The 18,927-nt window shown below is 48.3% G+C and overlaps 6 protein-coding genes across 8 annotated transcripts; 2 read left to right on the top strand and 4 right to left on the bottom strand.

The window, feature by feature from the left end:
* Nucleotides 1-1,050: 1,050 nt before the first annotated feature.
* Nucleotides 1,051-2,144, bottom strand: LOC100826385 (mitochondrial import inner membrane translocase subunit TIM23-1). The gene has a single exon (XM_003558931.3). The coding sequence runs from the start codon at nt 2,021-2,023 to the stop codon at nt 1,418-1,420; it is 606 nt and encodes a 201-aa protein (XP_003558979.1). The 5' UTR covers nt 2,024-2,144; the 3' UTR covers nt 1,051-1,417.
* Nucleotides 2,145-2,922: 778 nt separating this feature from the next.
* Nucleotides 2,923-4,004, top strand: LOC100823032 (mavicyanin). Its single transcript, XM_003562144.4, has one exon. The coding sequence runs from the start codon at nt 3,208-3,210 to the stop codon at nt 3,826-3,828; it is 621 nt and encodes a 206-aa protein (XP_003562192.2). The 5' UTR covers nt 2,923-3,207; the 3' UTR covers nt 3,829-4,004.
* A 394-nt stretch (nt 4,005-4,398) lies between these two features.
* Nucleotides 4,399-9,787, bottom strand: LOC100826076 (bifunctional fucokinase/fucose pyrophosphorylase). Of its 3 annotated transcripts, XM_003558930.4 has the most exons (7): nt 9,274-9,787; nt 8,916-9,195; nt 8,476-8,843; nt 7,745-7,871; nt 6,308-7,327; nt 5,454-6,148; nt 4,399-4,986 (listed from the first exon to the last, which is right to left on the bottom strand). In XM_003558930.4, the coding sequence occupies exons 1-7, from the start codon at nt 9,586-9,588 to the stop codon at nt 4,585-4,587; spliced, it is 3,207 nt and encodes a 1,068-aa protein (XP_003558978.1). In that variant the 5' UTR covers nt 9,589-9,787; the 3' UTR covers nt 4,399-4,584. The 3 variants fall into 3 exon arrangements, with proteins under 3 accessions (XP_003558978.1, XP_014752319.1, XP_014752318.1); XM_014896833.2 differs by lacking the exon at nt 9,274-9,787 and having other exon boundaries at nt 8,476-8,852; nt 8,936-9,070; XM_014896832.2 differs by lacking the exon at nt 9,274-9,787 and having other exon boundaries at nt 8,936-9,064.
* Nucleotides 9,788-10,233: 446 nt separating this feature from the next.
* LOC100822407 (pentatricopeptide repeat-containing protein At3g53170) lies at nt 10,234-14,339 on the bottom strand. Its single transcript, XM_003562142.4, has 5 exons — nt 13,958-14,339; nt 12,754-13,854; nt 12,433-12,646; nt 10,961-11,344; nt 10,234-10,876 (listed from the first exon to the last, which is right to left on the bottom strand). Exons 1-3 carry the CDS (start codon nt 14,255-14,257, stop codon nt 12,617-12,619), a joined length of 1,431 nt encoding a protein of 476 aa, XP_003562190.2. The 5' UTR covers nt 14,258-14,339; the 3' UTR covers nt 10,234-10,876; nt 10,961-11,344; nt 12,433-12,616.
* Nucleotides 10,440-11,847, top strand: LOC100822714 (BTB/POZ and MATH domain-containing protein 1). Its single transcript, XM_003562143.4, has one exon. It carries the CDS (start codon nt 10,475-10,477, stop codon nt 11,669-11,671), a length of 1,197 nt encoding a protein of 398 aa, XP_003562191.4. The 5' UTR covers nt 10,440-10,474; the 3' UTR covers nt 11,672-11,847.
* A 352-nt stretch (nt 14,340-14,691) lies between the features above and the next one.
* Nucleotides 14,692-18,179, bottom strand: LOC100825761 (serine/arginine-rich splicing factor RS31). The gene is made up of 6 exons (XM_010231007.3): nt 18,041-18,179; nt 17,747-17,919; nt 17,236-17,348; nt 16,894-17,123; nt 15,131-15,542; nt 14,692-15,018 (listed from the first exon to the last, which is right to left on the bottom strand). The coding sequence occupies exons 2-5, from the start codon at nt 17,850-17,852 to the stop codon at nt 15,131-15,133; spliced, it is 861 nt and encodes a 286-aa protein (XP_010229309.1). The 5' UTR covers nt 17,853-17,919; nt 18,041-18,179; the 3' UTR covers nt 14,692-15,018.
* Nucleotides 18,180-18,927: the final 748 nt, after the last annotated feature.

Genomic DNA, 18,927 nt, shown 5'->3' with positions numbered 1-18,927 from the left:
GTTATTCAAAATGGCACTAGAACATTCCAGTAACAATAACATCTGCAGAAAGACCAGAGAAAGACCAAATTAACCTGGTGGTATTTGGCAGCCAGCTTTTTCACCACTAGAAATGCAAAGCACCAAAATTACTCAACTTTTTTCACAATGTTCTAGACTCCCCAGCATAATGTGGCAGTTAACGAAGTTGAAAAGGAGGACTATGGCAGCAAGTTCAACAGGAGGAACAGTGTCCCCTGAGCACCATGACTAAGTTGGGCAATAAAATGTCAAGGTAAAACTGGAAAAAGATGCCGTAACCAAAACACATTATGGAAACAGAGTTAACTGCAGGCATACAGAGGACCAAAAGTAGGTTATCTGAACTAGGTCAGGTGACATTTGCAAAACAATCAGCTCTTGTACTGTTGCTACTCTACCAGGTTTCTACTGACACAAAGAAACAAACTGAAAGACACAGAATTTTAGAAGCTATTACTCATTTCAGCAATGAAGTGTGATGCGGCCAACATACAAATTACTCCTACGTACTACTACATGACAAGGCAAATGCACACACCATAACAAGTTAGTAAGACATCATTGAACAAGAAACAGTGAACACGTGGAATGATCGGCATCATGCCAACATGAGCTCAAAAAAGACAAAATTAAGACCCCCATTTAAAAAAAAAATACTCTAGCGTACCATAAAAACAATGGTATCAGATACAAACCATGCAAGCATGAAATTTCATATATTGTCAAAACTCTTGATCCAGTTCACTATGACTAGTAGTGTAAACTAAGGATGCATCAGAAAATACTAGAGAGCTGTCAAGATTCAAATATGCAAAGGGATATAGAGAGAAACGCTAAATAATCCTATGACCAGGAAGCTTTGTGCAATAACAGAATGCAGAAAAAGCTCAACTTTTTCATGAACTCAAGTTATTCAAAATATCAGTACAGCATACCGGTAACAATAACATCTGCACGAAGATCAGAGAAGGACCGAATTACCAACCATTCAGCAGCCAACTATTTAACCATCAGAGAAACAAGCACACAGAAACAGGCACCGCATTCTAGCAAAATTACACTACAAATCAACATTACATTCATAATGTCCTGGACTCTCCAGCATAATGCAAACCCATGTATTATTTGTGTTGACGCCCACTAGCTAGCTAACTAATGATGAAGATTGTTACCCTGCAACACATGTCAAAAATACCAGCTGATCTGATCGGATCGCATCGTTTTACATATAACATAACACTGAATACCATAATGTCGAGAAGAGGACCCTTCTCAAATAATTAACCATGACAGCAGCAATAAAACAAAGAAATGACATCCTCGGCGACGAATAATGGATTCGACAAATCTGATTTTTTGTTTCTATCACTCGGCAGGCAGCATAAGGAATACCGCATCAGAGGGCGGGCACGTATCTCTTGGCGGCCTGCTTCCCGGCCATGGCGGCGGCGGCGAGGACGCCCCCGACGGCGCCCGCGACAGCGGCGGACCTGGGCCCGCTGGCGGCCTTGAAGAGCGCGCCGGTGCCGAGGCCCGCGACGACGCTGTTGATCCAGTCGTCCCCGCCGTCGCGCGCCGCCACCATGCCGCTCTCGATCCCGGCGTAGAGGAGCCCGATGACGCCGAGCCTGTTCCCGACGCGTCGCCCGGCCCCGCCGCAGGAGTTGAGGACGCGGTTGGCGCGGATCTTGGCCGTCTCGCCCGGTTCGGCGGCCCTTGCGGCGTCGCGGAGGCCGACGGCGGCGCCGGCCGCGGCGCCCGAGAGGTAGCCGATGCCGGTGTAGTAGGTGAGGTTCTCGCCCCAGGAGCGGCGCTGCACGAGGGCCTCCTCCTGGAAGAGGAACTCCGGGGAGGTGGGCAGGTCGTAGAGGCTCTTGTAGGGGATGTTGCTGAGGTCCTGGTACGGGTTGTAGAGCCTGCGGCCAGCGGAGGGGGACGCGGCGGGGTCCGCCGACGACCTGCCGTTGTCCTCGCGGCGCGGGTACATCCGCGGATCGGCCATGGATGGCGGCGTGGGAGGCAAGAAAGAAAGGAAGGGGAAGGGAAGAGGAGGGTTTCGGTTTGGGCACGGAGCTGACCGCCGCGTATATTCGCGAATGGCCAGATTCCTCTCCCCGTTTGCGGAGGACGAAGCGACTGAGAACCGTCTGGAGTCTGGAGTCTGGACTCTAGGCTCGTGGGCTCCCAACTGGGTCCGGCCCACGTATGTACGCTGTGTGGGCTCCCTCGTTACCTTCAAACGGTCCATAATGTTGGACTGGGCCGGAATTCTCCAACTTCTGGCCCAGTCCAACATGAGCAGCGCGTTAGTGTCAAATTCTGGGGTCCTGCCGTGGCAAGGCAAACGTCCGTAACATCCACTGCTAGTACACGGCAAGTACCAGGTACTGTAATGTTGATTCTCAAAAAAAAAAAAGGTACTGTACTGTATTAGCTCGACACACAGTAACGTAACCATGACGGCTTGTGCACCGTGCTACTGCTACCAAACACTCCGGCTCTTCATCTTCTGCGTTACAGTTAGCTGCAAGCCTTGTTTCGCTGGGGTACAGCTCGATCAATACGTACACGTACACGTATCACACGCATACAAACACAGGCAAACAATGCCGGCACGTCAGCCACCGCCGAGAGAGAGCCAAAAACCGAACCCAACCTGGCTTGCATTTGCTCAGCCCCCTTTTACAGGTTCCAGAGACCTCCTCCTTCCTCTGGCGTCCGCGAGCAAGCAAAGCAAATTCAAGCAAAACCTGTGTGCAATCACTCGAAAACAAAAACGAGAGCTCTCGCCTCTGGATCCCACGTGCTGCCCCCATGTGCATTTGCGGCTGCTTGCTGTCAATGTCAAGGCTTAAGATGAGCAGCAGCAAAACGAACCAGCGCATGCCCATCTGGAAGCCTGGAACCAAACCCCAAACAGCCAAATTTAAGACAAGCCATCGGCCGTTGTTGCCCTAATCTAATCCCACGGTTTTACTGCCACTTTCCCCGGGCGGCACGTCGCCGTCTGCCCCAAATCCACCCGTTAAGCTCATCACTCACTATATTAAACACGCTCTCTCTGCAGCTTGCGCAGTCCACCACCCACGCAGAGAAAAAAAAAATACAAGCTTTCCGCTGTCAGCCCAAGAGAAGAAGAATCCGCTGAACTGAGCTTGCGCTGAGGCCTCGGAGGAGACGAGGACTATGGCTAATCGCTCTCCAATGGCGTACTGCTTGCTGTTAGCGGCGGCGCTGCTGCTGCTGGCCGTCGACGGCGCCATGGCCGCCGGCGCTGTGCACAAGGTGGGCGGGTTAGACGCGTGGGGGATCCCGCCGGCGTCGAAACCCGACGTCTACGTGCGGTGGGGGAACTCCACCAAGGTCTCCCTCGGCGACGCCCTGATGTTCCTGTACCCGCCGAGCCAGGACAACGCGGTGCAGGTGACGGCCAAGGCCTTCGCCGCCTGCGACGTGGCCAAGCCTCTCGCCAAGCTCGACGACGGGAACTCCATCTTCAACCTCACGGCGCCGGGCAGGGCGTACTTCACCAGCGCGGCGCCGGGGCACTGCCGCAAGGGGCAGAAGGTCTCCGTCGACGTGCCCAAGGCTGACGGGAGCCTCGTCCAGCCGTCGGCCGACGACCTGGCCGCGCTCAAGGTGCTCGAGACGCTGCCGCCCGCAGCCGCGCCGTCCGATTCGCTCCCCGCGCTCTCCCCCGTCGATGGCGACGAAGACTCCTCCGACGCCGCCGTGACCCGGGCTTCTGCTGCTGCTGGATTTGTGGTTTCTGCCGCTGCTGCTCTGTTCTTCGGTTTCGTTCTGTGAGAGAGAGAGAGAGGCGTTCTGGGATTAAATTGATTTGATTTTGCTTGCCCCTTGTAATTTTGCTTGGATTAATTTGAGGTGGAATCTTACATTACTGCTGCATTTCGCATCTGGGATGGATGGTCAGTGCCCGAGATCCCCAATTCTGACTGGATTAAATTCATTTTAGCATTTAATTTTAGCTGGAGATCCCCAATTCTTGCTTCAGCGACTGACACTAGCTTAGCTCCATCTCTTCTGCATGAGCATTGTTCAGAGCAAGAGACGATGGGGACGGGTCTCGTCCGTTGTTGCATCGATCCATTGCTTCTTCTCGTTGCATTTTCACGATTTCGGTGAAGCTTAACGGCAGGTATATTATCCAGTATTCCAGTGGTGTCGTGTGTGTTGATGGGCTCTCGTGAGTCTCTTGCATTTAGGCTGTCACACAGCTCATGTGGGGCAGACGGCTCCGGGGGCACATGGCCGTAGCCGTTTCTGTCGGTGCAGAATTTATTCCCCGGACCTGCTGCCTGGAACGAATCGATGATATCAATGATAAAAGAATCTAATCTTTCATTGCCAGGAACAAACTGGAAACTAGCTTTGTCAAGTTCCTTGATTGTGAATACTTGCTGTTCCAATGAACTGAATGCACATTTACAAATCAACCAGGATCATCCATAGTATTCTTAACAAAGTAAAAAACGATAGCAACCGGTAGTTTCTTCATCCTGTCTATATCAACACAGAATGATAAGAACGAGTGCAACCTCCTCAGCACCGTGGCATGGCGAGGTTCCAGTCGTACACCTTGACGTTGAAGGCCGCGGACTCATGGAGCGCCTGCCGGAGTTCTTGGGCACGTCTCGGGTCCTTGGCGAGCAGCAAGGCGAAGCCGCCACCACCGGCTCCGACGAGCTTGTAGCCGCAGCAGTAGGGGTCGGCGAACGCGAACAGCTCGTCGACGAAGCTGTTGCTGCAGAAAGGGTCTAGCTCCTGGTGCAGCCTCCAGGCCTCCAGCATTATGGCACCAAGCTCGCCGATCTCGCCGTTCATCAGGGCTTCTCGCCCGGTCTTGGCCAGCTCGGCCAGCCTCTTGATGCTGGATATCAGGAGGCTGTCACGCCGGAGGTACCGGGTCACGACTTTCTGCAACACTCGGTGGGCAAGCCTTACCTGCGTGGAAAGAAATTCACGGTATATTCAGTTCAGATTGAGATTCACAATCTCTAGCCGTGCTGAGGCATCTAGGACAAATGTTGCAAACAAATAGTATTGTGGTAAATTGATGTACTCCCTCCGACCGGTATTACTTGTCTCAAATTTGCCCAAATACGGATGTATCTATGTGTAAAAAGTGTCTAGATACATGTAATATTTCGACAAGTAATTCCGACTGGAGGGAGTATGAAGTTACAGAAAAGGCAGGACTTGAGAAACATTTGGAACTTAAGAATGTCGGATGTGTATGACAATCTAGACTTATAACCATCGCTGCTGGATTCATAAATGCGAATAAACCTACAGTTTTTTTGCAGCATCTAGATTTCTGAAACTCTCAAGAACGCGGCATGTGTATACATAGAAGGGAATAAGCATAGAGCCTTTATGCTTTGAGCAGACAGCAGGGCATACTAACTTACTTGGCCAGTGAACACAACCAGGAGACGTTGTTCCAATTCCTGAATTAGCTGAGTAGATGCCATCAGTGGAACAACTTGCAGGCGCAATGGCCGTCCTGGATAACTCTGGGTGCACTTGATTCCAGGATATAGGCCACCAATTTGATCTTGCCATCCACCGCCTGTGCCCATTATTTGTTCTACCACCAGCACAGCTCTAGCAACATTATCATCACTTCCATCGTTGTCCATAAGTTGAAATAGACCCTTGACTACAGCAGCCGCTAATATGCTGGAAGTTCCGAGACCACTTCCACGAGGAACATTTGCCCAAGTCCTAATCTTCAAGCCTGATTTTGACAGTATTTTGTGGCCAAGAATACCAGTAACAATAAGAGCAGACTTGACTAGACGGAATATATCATTTTCTTTGAATGGATAAGCGATAGATGACAGATCATCAATATAAACTTTTCTGTCAGCATCATCTTCAATGTGGACTCCATGGAGGCCTTCTGTTGTCTCTATAACAGCCCCAACTGGAAGGCTTCCTTCCAAACGTATTGCCATATTCAAAACACAACCTGGACGCTCCAAGCTCCATGGAGGCGTATCACTCCAACCCCCAACAAAGTCAACACGGACAGGTAATTCTACAAAAGCTTTCTTAGGATGGAAGTATCCATTACTTGAAATTGTGGCATTGCTTGGTGGTTCTACAAAAGGGATGCATGTGTTAATCAGCATAATAAACATCAGTAACCCCATGGTCTATCAAGACCTCATTGTTCTTTGAGAAAGGTTATTGAAAGAACAATATTTAGTTTGTTAGTAATACAATGTTGTAGTGGTTGTTATTGTTTTGCACTATATACCTTTAGATCCATATTTTATTGCCGATGCAGTTTCACTTGCAACAGAAGCCCATACTTTCTCTTCAACCACAGAAGCAGTGGAAAGATCTCCAGAAGCTCTAAGCAGATCCATTTTTACCTGAAATCCTCTGCTCTTAGGAAGAACGCCAGGATACTCATCCCCATGGCTTGGAGAAAATGAAAGTAATTCTTTACAGACTTCTAAACTGAAATCATTATCTTCGAGCATTTCGTCACACAGTTGAAACAGGTTACGCCCAAGTAAGCCATATGTCATACAAGTTTTAGCTATGGAAGCTGCAAGATCTGCTTGATGCTTGTTTGAATCCATGCAAAGCTGATGGTAGTCGATTGAACGATGCAGTTCTTCCAAGCTGAGCCTCTGTGATTTTCTCCACATACAAGCAACTTCTCCATCTGGATCACATGCTGATCCCATAAGCCACATGCCAATATTTAGCATTTCAGGGGTGGACATGATGGGAAAAAGCCTTGCATTCCATAAGCACTTGTCGTGGTTGCCTGAGTCCCACATATCTGTATCCTTGATGTTTAGATCTTCCAAGACATTAGTCCATGGCTTTCCACAGAATGTTCCGTCCCTCTCAACTGAAACTTTTGGATTGTCATGAAGACCACAGTACACCATAACTCTTCCCATGGAGTTTACCAATGGTACTTCCCAGAGACAATGTCGATCAGGTAATGTGAAACATGTGCTACTCCTGATTATCTGAGGACTATCCCCCTGTAACACATTTATATTCACCCCAACAACAATGGACTGTGAGCCAATCCGTACTCCACCTGAAAGTGATGAGTCATAAACCAATGAATCCTCTCCAATTGAGACCCCAGCAGAAATTTTGCTACACAAAATGACAGTCGTCGTAGCAATGTCGCAAGCAGTGGTTTCTGGTATCGAACACATGTGCCTTCGACCTACAAGTCCTGAATATGAACCCGCCAAGTGATCAAGAACCTCAGCAGATGTACCAAAATGTAAAAATGAGAAGTCGTCTGCAAAAGAAACAGTTCCAATTTAGCATTTAATGTGCGACCCTGATCCAAGAAAACATATGAAGTGTTCATCAATAGATGAAAACTTGAAGCATAACCTCAAGATACAAATCAACATAACATACCACTAGGGGTGTTCAAATACGGTTTCAGATGAAACCGTGAAACCTGCAAGTCGCATTTTTGTACTCCCTCCGACCCATAATAAGTGTCTCAGATTTAGTACAAAGTTAGTACAAAGTTGTACTAAATCTGAGACACTTACTATGGATCAGAGTACTAATTTGGCTGGGGTAATTGGAGCTATTGAAGAAAAATGAACTAAACTAGAATTCAACGGTTTCTAAGGTTTGCATCAAAACCGGATTTGAACACCCCCCATATACCAGCACAAAGCAATGATAGCCAGGAACATACATGAACAGAAGCTGAACATCTTATGTCTTCCTAAAGCAGCAAGTAGTTCCTTGCCGAAAGGACGGTTCCTCAACCATTCATGCTTGGCTGGTACCCATGCAGCCACAAGATCTTCATATAAGCTTAACTGCATTAGATTGACAAGTATGAGTGCATATAACTAAAGCTAAAAAGGTGCATCAGTAATTTGCGAAACGTGGGGCACAGTGAGCAAAATTCTGGGCAAGCTTTAACCTTTACAGTGTTTATACTAACTAATAGATAACAACGGTGGAATTTGCACTGCCTGCTTTGCTTTTATTTTCTAGAGAATTTCAGAGAACTTATCCAGCTGATAAAGTGATAATGCATATTCACTTCCTACAACAGAGTATATATTTGGCTGTAATTTGGTGATTCTCGGAAATAATAAATCAGGGAAGGTCAACATATATCGTGATTTGGTATTTTTCAGGGGTGGGGGATGGGGGAATGTTTAATGGCAAATACTATGTGATCAAAAGACCATTAGCTGTATCTACTATTTACAGTGACAGGTAGAATAACTTCTGAGATTGAAGTGAAATATCTACGAAATTGTTCAAATGATCACCACTGAACCTAGTTTGCACAAACATGAACTGGCCTCTCGTGCGGAACTCAAAAGTGGTGTAGAAAGATACTTATCAGAAAACAAATTATATTTGTTAAATGTTATAGCTCACATATCAATGCCGGAAATGGTGGCTTGCCTCTTTTCTGCTGGTTATGAGCTCTTTAACCATGGTCTCACTAGATGAATATGCAAGACCAACAAGCTCCTGCCATGCTTTACCCCTCACTGCGATTATCCCTGTGTCAAGTAGTGCTCTACCATCCTCTAGAAAGGCCTGGCCCTCCACAAGCTCATTCACTGTTGGCTTCTGCAGGAGATTATCAACCAAGCAGAGAGAATAATTCTCCCCATCGGTTCCATCCTTGGACGCTACAACCACTCCATGGTTAGAAGCCACATCCAGAGTGGTTGGCACAGTGACAATGCAAGCAGCGTCATCAGAAAGAACCAAGTTCGACGCATCAAAGCACGGGAGAACATCCCCCGTCATTATGAAGATCCCACCTGATCATGCTATATCAATCAAATGGAACCTATTACTCAAAACAACAGCTAGTTTTGTCACTAAGCCACAACCTTGGTTCTTGAAAGCTTGCCTTGCACTGGACGAGACGGCGAGGATGTGGTCGAAGAGAAGCGGGACGGGCCCATCGGGATTGTCTCCGGCGAGGTAAGGCACTGGCAGGAAAGCCTTCCCCATGGGGTTCGCCCACGGGACCCTCTTACTGTCGCCGCCGGCGTGAAGCAGCAGCACGTGCTTCGTCGCCATGAAGCGTACCAAGGAGGCAAGCGGGATGTCATCTGCAGAAGAAGCATCTGCTCCGGGCAGGAACTCGGCGATCTCTTCCTTGGAAGCCTGCGAATTCAGATGGCATCAGAAAGCTAACACTGGAGTTCCAGTAGTAATCAGCGACAGGCTAAGGAGTAGGTGGACCTGGGAGATGAGGTGGCGGGCGAGGGAGGCGACGGCGTGGAGCGTGGCGGCGCCGGAGCCGATGCGAGCCGCGTCGGGGTCCGGGACGGCGATGGCGGTGGTGGTGGCCGGGAAGCGGCCGAGGCGGCGGGCCCGCGCGAGCTGGCGGTCGTAGAGCGCGGCCTGCTCGGGGCTGGCGGCCGTGAGCACGACGGCGTCCCACGGCGCCACACGCGCAGGGTCCCGCGCCGACAGCCGCATCCGGCACCACGCCTTCCGCAGCACCGCTGCCGCCTCGTCCGCCGTGTGCGCGCGCCGCCCACGCCGCTGATCCATCCCCTGCCGCCTCCTCCGTGGAATCGGTCAGCCTTGGCGTCGCCGACGCGAGCAGAGATGCGAATTGCGATGGAGCTCGTCACTTCGTGGGGCTCCCGCAGTTCTGAAACGCGCCGACGATTATTATTGTTTTCCCCTTCTTCTTCCCCCCCAGAGGCCACGAAGACGAAATATCAGTTTTTTTTTTTGACAGCAAGACGAATTATCAGTTGATGGGCTTGCATTTTGCCTGGTCCTGGTCCTGATCCTGAATTTATTTTGAAAGCGAAAGTTTAGTTGATCCTGATCGTTCCATTTGAGGGCCATCTGCGAACATAGACTTCGTCTTATCACTGGTCCGTTGGGTGAACATGATTTTTGCATGAACTGTAAAATAAAAACCGTGATTTTTGTACTCCCTCCGTCCGTAAATAAGTGACGTAGATTTGAATAAGAATTTATATAAATTTACGTCACTTATTTTGGTACAGAGAAAGAGGAAGTATGAAATCACTTATTTTGGTACAGAGAGGGAGCATGAAATTAGGTGTACATCAGGGTCCTGAAAGCAGCAGAAAGATGCAAATAGTTGTTCACTGATCAGGGTCCAGGATCAAACTGCATTCTCATTCGTTGTTGCATGTCAGTAAGACAGAAACAGTGGAATCATTGAAATTTCTGGTTCACTGTCAGTCTGTCACCAACTCCTCTGAAACTCGGCAAGTGCAGAAATCTGCGGTACATCTCCGGCAGTTTCGGTCGCAACTCGGGAAAGCCGACAGAGAAATTGTACGGAGTATGTCTAATCTCACAACACAATAATTAGGAAACATAATCTCTTCTCTATCCCGAATTCCCTCCTTTTTTTTCGGAAGGTCCCTCCTTGGGTTTGAGAGGGGGGAAAAAGATGACGATACAAACTCTAACTCTGTACGTTCAGGGAGTATATTTTGCGGCAATCCGACTGCCGAAGTCTGCATCTTCCGTCTCATCTCTTCCCAGTTTCGACGCCATGGCCAGCAACTTAGCTTCATCAGATAAGCCGATATCCGAAAGCTCGTCGAGATGCCTGACGGAGTGCCTCAGCACGGCACACAATTTCGAGATCATTAGGTTCTCGCTGCTAGAGGGTATGGGTGCCGGCAAGTTCATTAGCTCGAGCAAGTTCAGGGTCGGCGGCTATGACTGGAAGATCAGGATCTACCCTGATGGGTGGAAGGAGGAGGACAAAGCTGCCTACATGTCCGTGTTCTTGTGTTTCTGCAGTAGGCCAGCACGTGATGCGAAGGTCAAGTTCACTTTGAGTCTCCTGGCGAAAGATGGAAAAGTTAGGAGTGTACATAGCACAACACATACCTTTCAAGAGACCGGTCAACAGAAAGAAGGTAATTACTGGGGCTGGAGAGAGTTTATTGAGAAGCCCAAGCTGCAAGAACTGTTGTCGGTCAATGATGACTGCTTCACGATCAGGTGTGTTTTGACAGTCATCAAAGAGCCTCACACGGAAGATGTAAGCACGGTTGTAGTCCCTGTCCCAGAGTCGAACCTGCACGCACACTTTGCAAACATGCTGAAGGATGGGAAAGGTGTGGATGTGAAGTTCAGTGTAGGCGGCCAGCTCTTCAGTGCTCATAGATGCGTGTTAGCCGCACGATCGCCGGTCTTCAAGGCCAAGCTCTATGGTCAGATGAAGGAGACCACCATGAAGTGCGTGAAGATCGATGACATGGAACCTTCTGTCTTCAAGGCACTCCTTCACTTCATCTACACAGATTCCCTGCCAAGTAAAAATCGTGATGTTGATGAGAATACAGCATTGCAGCACCAGTTGGTCGCCGCAGATCGGTATGGGCTGGACAGGCTAAAGGCTATGTGTGAAGGTAAGCTGTGCCAGAGCATTGACGTCCAAACAGTCGCAATCACCCTAGCCCTGGCGGAGCAGCACAACTCCGTGCAGCTAAAAAATGCTTGCCTTGGATACCTGTGTTTGCAGGATGTGCTTCGAGTTGTCAAGGAGACTGATGGATTCAAGCATCTCATAACAAGCTGTCCATGGATTATGATGGACATCTTAGAGAAGGTCGGCCCACCATCAAGAGTATGAGCAGTCTGGCTCAGATCTCAGAGTTTAGTTGAAAGTGTGGAGTCTAGTCGTATTCTATTTTATTCTTTTATAATGTGACTTGGTGTCTGGCCTATCCGTTGAAAGACTGAACTTTTGTTTGAGAATGCGTTGCTCTGACTTATTGGCACTAACTAACTAATCAAATGAAATTTATATGGCTCTTTCTTTCTTTTCTGCTATTTTGTTTCTCCCTTAGTTTTGGTATAGTGATTTTTCCAGTCAAACCAAAAGACAGTAGGTTTACATCTGTTGGCATAGTAGGTTTATGGCATTAATTCATCCATAGTACACTTTAGGTGTGACCAAACCATTTTAACCTAATACTTGATTGTTCTTGAGTAATGCATGTAGCACACCTTTGATGACAAGACAGCTGTGCAAACTGACTGGATATCACATTGTACCCCTACACAAAATCCGGCCATATGCAAATGGATCGTCTTCAACATAACTAGCATCACTAACTCATCTGCCGATAATTTGGTGCCATTATTCTATGGGATCCCTTTATATACTATAGCACTTGATAGTTGCAATCTTTTTGTATAACGTGATGTAGCCACCATCTGTTACCGCATATTGTTGTAAAGACATCATTATAACTTAGGGAAACTTAGATTTGTTTATCTATTCCACATGGTTGATTATTACAGAAAGTTGAGTGTCTACTTTAGTTCAGCTAAATATGGTAAAGTGCAGACAAAGATACATGGACTAGAAAGCTCTGAATTTGTAGTTACCTTGCCATTGACGTCCAACTGAAATTGCTTGGTCTGGTGTTGATGGATTTAACTAGGCCACTGTGATCAAGTTTTTTCATGGATTCTAACAATATTCTCCATAGGACGTTCTCGCGTGTTCTTTGTCCAATACCAGATTAGACAAATCCTACTGTTCCGACCCCAGGAAATATGATTTGGTCCATTATTTGTTATCCACCTCCGAAAGTGGTCCCTGATTGAAAAATAAGATAAACATGGATGATCAGTAATTTAATGCAAATATGCAGTCAACAGGAAATATGAGATCCCTAAGAGTCTAAAACAAAGGAAGGCACTTACCAGCAACCTGTTACCAAAGCTATCCACTTCTATCTCTAACAACTTGGCAGCTTCATCCATCCCATGTGCAATATATGCCTGAATCATGGTGGTGTAAATTACTTTCCCAGGCTTGCATTTCTTTTCCTTCATAAGCTGTAGCATTTCCTCCATTATTTTGATATCTCCAGACTTAGCATATGCATTAATCACGCAATTGAAAAATGGAGTATCTAAGACAACATCAGTATTCTCGGTCTGTCGAATAATTGCAGGAACCTTATCAAGAATCCCAGCTTTGCTGTACCCATTAACTAGTGAGCAGTAAGTGATCGGATTGGGTTTAATACCCTGAATCTTCATCAAACGGAAATAGTACTCCATCTTCTCGATATCACCAGCTCTTCCAAAACATTCTATGATTATGTTGAATGTAGCAGCAGTGGGCGAGAAGAACCGGCGCTTCATATATTTCAGCACCATCATCATTTTTTCATGCATGTTAGCCTTACCATAAGACTTTATCATGATGTTAAATGTCCGCGAATCTGGCTCAACACCCATCAACTGAAACTCGCTGTACCACTTCTCCATGTCATCCACCCTACCACGGTTCCCATAGGCCCAGATGATAGAGTTCATCGTGTATATGTCTGGCACATTGTCCCCATCTTCAAGCATGTTACACAGCGCTGTCCCCATCTCTGCTAACATGCCGGCTTTACCATACCCATCAATTATGGCATTGTGGATGACAACGTTGCATCCGATTCCCAGGTACGACATCTCATCAAGAACCGGGGGGATGAGATCGAAGCGGCGCGACTTGCAGCAGCAGTTGATGAGGATGGAAAACGTGTACTCGTCCGGCTTGCAGTCCGCGGCGCCTTTCATCAGTTCGACGGTGGCCAGCGCCTCGTCCAGCATACCGCTGTAGCCGTACGCGCCGACGAGCGCCGTGTACACGTCCACCGTCGGCGCCAGCCGCTCCTCCGAGAGCATCACCCTGAAGAGGGCCGCGGCCGGGCCGGGCTGCCGACACTTGCCGAGCATCATCAGGAGCCTCGCGTAGGTCCGCGTCCTCGGCTCGTACCACCGCTGCTTCCGCATCAGCTCGAAGATCTAGCCCAGGAGCAAGGAAGGGAGCGATCCGTACGCGATAAGCATCGGTCGAACAGGTAGCGTGCAATATAGGAGCGGGACGTTAAGGGGGGGGAGAGGGAACCTCGAGGGCGGACTCCCAGTGGCAGGAGGCGACGGCGGAGTCGAGGGCCTCGAGGACGGCGCGGGGCCAGAGGCGGGTGGACTGTTGCTGCTGCGAGACCGCGGCGGTGGCCTTGCGGGAGACGCCCGAGACGGCGGCCTCGGCGCGGAGGATGCTGGCGAGCTCGGCGTCGGGGGCGGACGAGGAAGAGGAGGGCAGCCTCTGCTCCCGGCCGCGGCTGCCGCGCTGGGCCATAGGGACGAATGAGGGGCGTATGGCGCGCGACGAGGTGGTGGCGGGGCAGCCCGCCGGTGAGTGCATGGTGTCGAGGGCGGGCGGAGCTGAGGCAGACGAGACGGAGATAAGGTCCCGGGGCGGCAGCAGCTCAGAGGGCGGCAACGAAGTTCAGTGAAATTGCTCCCGTTAATCCAACGAATTTTTTTTACCTGATTAGAAATGTACTCCGTAGAATTTAACTTTCCAGAGAATTCACTCGTTTCAAACGCGAAATTTCACCCTGAATTTTTATGTAGAAACTGAACTTAAAAAAGCACAAATCCGAACTTATTTTATAATCCGTCGTGGGAAATACCATACCTAGAGAACAAAATGTTGATGAAACCCAGTAAAATTGACAAATCTGATTAGACCTTAGACAAACGAGATTTTCAGTAGTTCATAACCCAGTGCGAAGGCAAATGGAGCTCAGCTTCACACGGCTAATTTTTTGTAACAAGAGATGACACATCACAAGCACAGCAAAATAATTCTCTACGTGACATGTTTCATCAAATGAAATGCAGAGAGATTCACAGCATTAGTTCGTCAGGAGACAGTAACAGAGTACATGATCAAAATCAACTCTAGTAATAATCACTCAAAACAGCCGGGTGACAATGGGCAGGCACTTGATCCATGGAATGCACATAGCTATTCATCTCAGATACACAAGGTGTTCATATGAAAAGGGGCAACTATAGCATCCCGCAGCGCTTCCCTCGCTCTTTTAGCACACTAAAACAGGTCAAGCGTACCAATCCATTCTCCTTGTGTTCCCTTCAAGATCCACTGAAATCAATCAACTGCAAAAGATTTTGAAGGGTGGTTCAGAAGCACGATATCAATGAAAAAAATTAATCAAACATAACACGGCAGGGTGAAGTAAGCACCCATTCAGAAATTCAATAATCTTACCTAGTAACGACCATAGCCAGGGCTCCTGCCTCTGTCATAACGGGCATAGACAGGGCTTCTGCTCCTACCATATGGTGCTCCCTCACGAGGACGATCGTATCCGGCATTACGTGGACGGCGGTCATAATCTGGACTGTAATCTCTTCGGTACCTAGGGCTAGGGGAGCGCATGTAAGGACTACCGCGGGCCCTGCCCCGCTCAGCTCTTTTTGGACTGCCATATCTGTTATCACCTCGTCTGGGACTAACATATCTGTCGTCACCTCGTCTGGTACTGACATATCTGTCGTCGCCTCGTCTGGGACTGCTGTATCTATCATCACCTCGCTTGGGACTGCTGTATCTGTCATCTCTTTCATTGTCATCATCCCGGAAGGCGTATTCAACAGTCAGTACCCTATCCAATATCGAGCTGCACAGAATAACAACCAGATATGAGAAATGTTATTTATAAAATGATGATACACTGGGTGGACACTTGGATGCAATTTATGGCAAGACGTCAACAAATATTACAGAGACATCAAAGTACAAAACAACCTAGAAGCTGCTATCCAGAAACTAATCACCCTCCATCTGTACATGTATCATGTCTGACATGCAAAGTTGACAGTGCTTGACAGCTTGAGCCTTTGAGCAGTCAATATTGGAGGGCATAAAAAGTTGCAGTGAACCTATCAGTTTGCTTTCATATTGACGTGAATCTAATCGTTGTAAGAACTGAGAACATCCAGCTACAATCGAAATCCATGAAGTGTACAACAGCATTGGCAACATAATGTAACAGATAAGACATAAAAACTCAGCAGCCAAGCATGTTTTTTAAGGCGGTGAGGCAAGACGAGGCACCTAAACCCGAACTTAACTACTGAGCGCTTAAGGCAAGACAAAGCAAGGCTTTACACATTCCAGGAACAGAGGAATCAGTAGTTTAACACATATCACAAAAGGGGAAATGGGAAATATTGAGAGGTGGGCCACTCTTCCTGATGGCCCAAAGCCCATCTAATGAAACCACATACTCCTAGCGTGGCCTAATTCCACAGCCCCACCATTCTCATCGCCACAGCAGCCCCACACATCATACAACCCTCCATTCTCCTCACAACCCTCCTTTCCACCCACAACAAGAGCCCCAACCACTCCCTTCTTCCTCACCACAGCAGACACTAACACTCCCTTCTTCCTCCCCACAGCAGTCACAACCACTGTCTTCTTCCTCTCCAGCAGCCACAACCACAGCCTTCTTCCTCGTCACAGCAGCCACAAGCCCACAACCACAGCTTTCTTCCTCACCACAGCAGCAGAGTAGATCAGGGAAGGGAAGTCGACGGCAGAAGCAGGGCACATAAGAGGGTGCTCGCCAGTGGCGGTGCCAGGATTCAAACCCCGTGTTGTCAAATGCATTATCATGTAAAAAATCTACCTAAATTTTCTATTTTCCATATAAACTTGTACTTATATTTGATTATTTTGCTAAAAAGCTGTGTGGTCAGCTGACCAGAGTGCACGGAGGCTGCAGGATCTTTGTTCTTAAACACAGGAGAAGACACAGAAACGATGACGACCAGGTGGTGGCAGAGACCCATGGCGCCGGCAGACACTGCACCTCGGAGGCCATATGCTTGATGCCTAAGGCCCACTTACTTAATGACACGTAAGACAATCCAGTATGAAGATGTTATGATCCCCATATGACAAAAGAATTAGTGCCTTAATCAAATACGGCAATAGCTTCAGTGCCATGTACAAACGGAGCATACCTCTTATCAGTGTGCTTGACCGCTACGCTGGCTTCCTCCTGTGTCTCATACCGTACGAAAGCGAAGTTCTTTCGAATTCGAATGTTAGAGATCTTTCCATACGGTTCAAAATGCCTCTCAATGTCTTGGATTTTTGTGCGGAGGGGGTCAAAGTTGATAACAAAGAGGGTTCTCGTCGGCTTTGCATCCCCTGTAGGCCTATCACGGTTCTTCGGCACCGGTTCAACTTGCTGAAGAAATTAAACATTAAAGAAAAGCAGCAATTAGCAAAGGTCGTCGTGTCTACTTGCACAAACAGTGGAGATGGCAAAATCTCATCATCATACAGAGACAAGGATTTACCCTTGACCACTCTACAGAGAGCCTGCGCCTGTTATAGCCAAAATCAGCATTGGCAAGCCGCTTTATTGCATCCTCTGCATCACGCTCGTCTTCAAAGTATATAAAAGCATATCCTACAATGCATACATTGACATAGAAAGTGAGAAGACATTTTGTATTATCCTTCCGCTGGCAACACAGGCATTGAATAAATTAGGCCTTGCGCTAACTTCCGGCGCGCCTTTCCCTATCATCAGGCGCATGTGCGAGCTACACAAACTCCCCATACAACATTTTAGACTTTGTAGCATAATCCTTAGCATAGAGAACAAGCATTTTTTTTAGATGATCAGGGACAACGTCCCCGCTCCCAACTTTCAATGAAACCACGGCGTCCAAGCAAGCATTTCTTTGACCTCGGCGACGAGAAGCCAAGCGGCATTTCGCTCCTCTGTTAAATCTGAGCACCCGCACAGGCAAGGGCAGGAAGTAGGCAGACTGTAGAAGGAAGGGAGACCCTGCGGGTGCGTACCGGACTTCATGTCGATGCGGGCGATGCGGCCGTGCTTGGAGAAGAGGCGCTCCAGGTCGGCCTGGCGCGTGTCGTAGTCGAAGTTGCCGCAGAACACCGGCCTCATTGTATCTCCCCGCCCTCCGTCCCAAACCCACCGCACTCGGGGCCTTCGGGTACGGGCACTCCAGAGGCTGCTTCCCACCCACAACAACAGAACCCACGCGAATCGATCAGGAGAACAGCCCGGGGTCAGGGAGCCGACGAATCGAGCGTCGAAGCCCAGAGGAGAGACGGCGAGCGAGAGAGGGGTACCTGCCGGCGGAGCTGCAGGGGTCGGGGGCGCGAGCGAGGGGGAGGGGGAGGGAGGTCAGAGGTAAAACCCTAGACCGGGTCTCGGGAGGCAGCAGCAGCGAAGCGAAGCGGTCGGAGGCAGCAGCGGGGGAGAAGGAGACCAAAAGCCTCGGAGAAAGAGTGAGAGAAAAGGCTTGTAGATGGGCTGCAAGGAGTTCTCACGCTTATCTCCATGGGCTCCTCCAGTTTGCAATTCCGGCCCACGATCTATACGAGTATTACGAGAGCTGCTGCACATCGTGGGCCTTTTGTCCCGAGCTACTCAACGGGCCCGGCCGAATTTCATTCCAGTGTTTTCTTGCTCCAGACAATAATAGGATAGTATTTTATAGTGTCGTATTTTACAATTAATACTTGAATGAATATTATTAATTAAATAATCAATCAGAAAATCATCTTTCTTGTGAAGAGACTTTTAGTTCGGAGAAGACATTTTTTCTCTTCTATGTCAGCGATTATTCTAGGCATAGTTAAAAAAGGTTGATGTTACCCTAATATCCTGTCGTACTCTCTCCGTCTGGAAATAAGTGACGTGGATTTGCATAAAAATCTACTCCCTATACAAATTCAAGTCATTTTTTTTGCGAGAATATTATCAATATTGTAAATGACAGAACTATTCCAGGTAAACACAAGAGCATCGTATCCAAACGGAGCCGTGGTGCTACTGGTCACTACAAGGATGTTTATCTGCCGATCGATTCGGTTCATCGAAGCTGGCCAATGTCCATCCTTTTCAGTCCAGTCCAGGGCACTTCAGGCCTCCACGCACCGTCCTTCCTTTTTGTCAGTGACTATACAGCTCCACTAGGACGACAGCTAGCTCACATTGCATTCCGTTACCCTAC

Source organism: Brachypodium distachyon, chromosome 1, assembly GCF_000005505.3.
Source record: "Brachypodium distachyon strain Bd21 chromosome 1, Brachypodium_distachyon_v3.0, whole genome shotgun sequence".
NCBI classification, from domain to species: Eukaryota; Viridiplantae; Streptophyta; class Magnoliopsida; order Poales; family Poaceae; genus Brachypodium; species Brachypodium distachyon.
The sequence above is the reverse complement of the archived record's forward strand: the minus strand, read 5'-3'. Positions and strand labels throughout refer to the sequence as shown.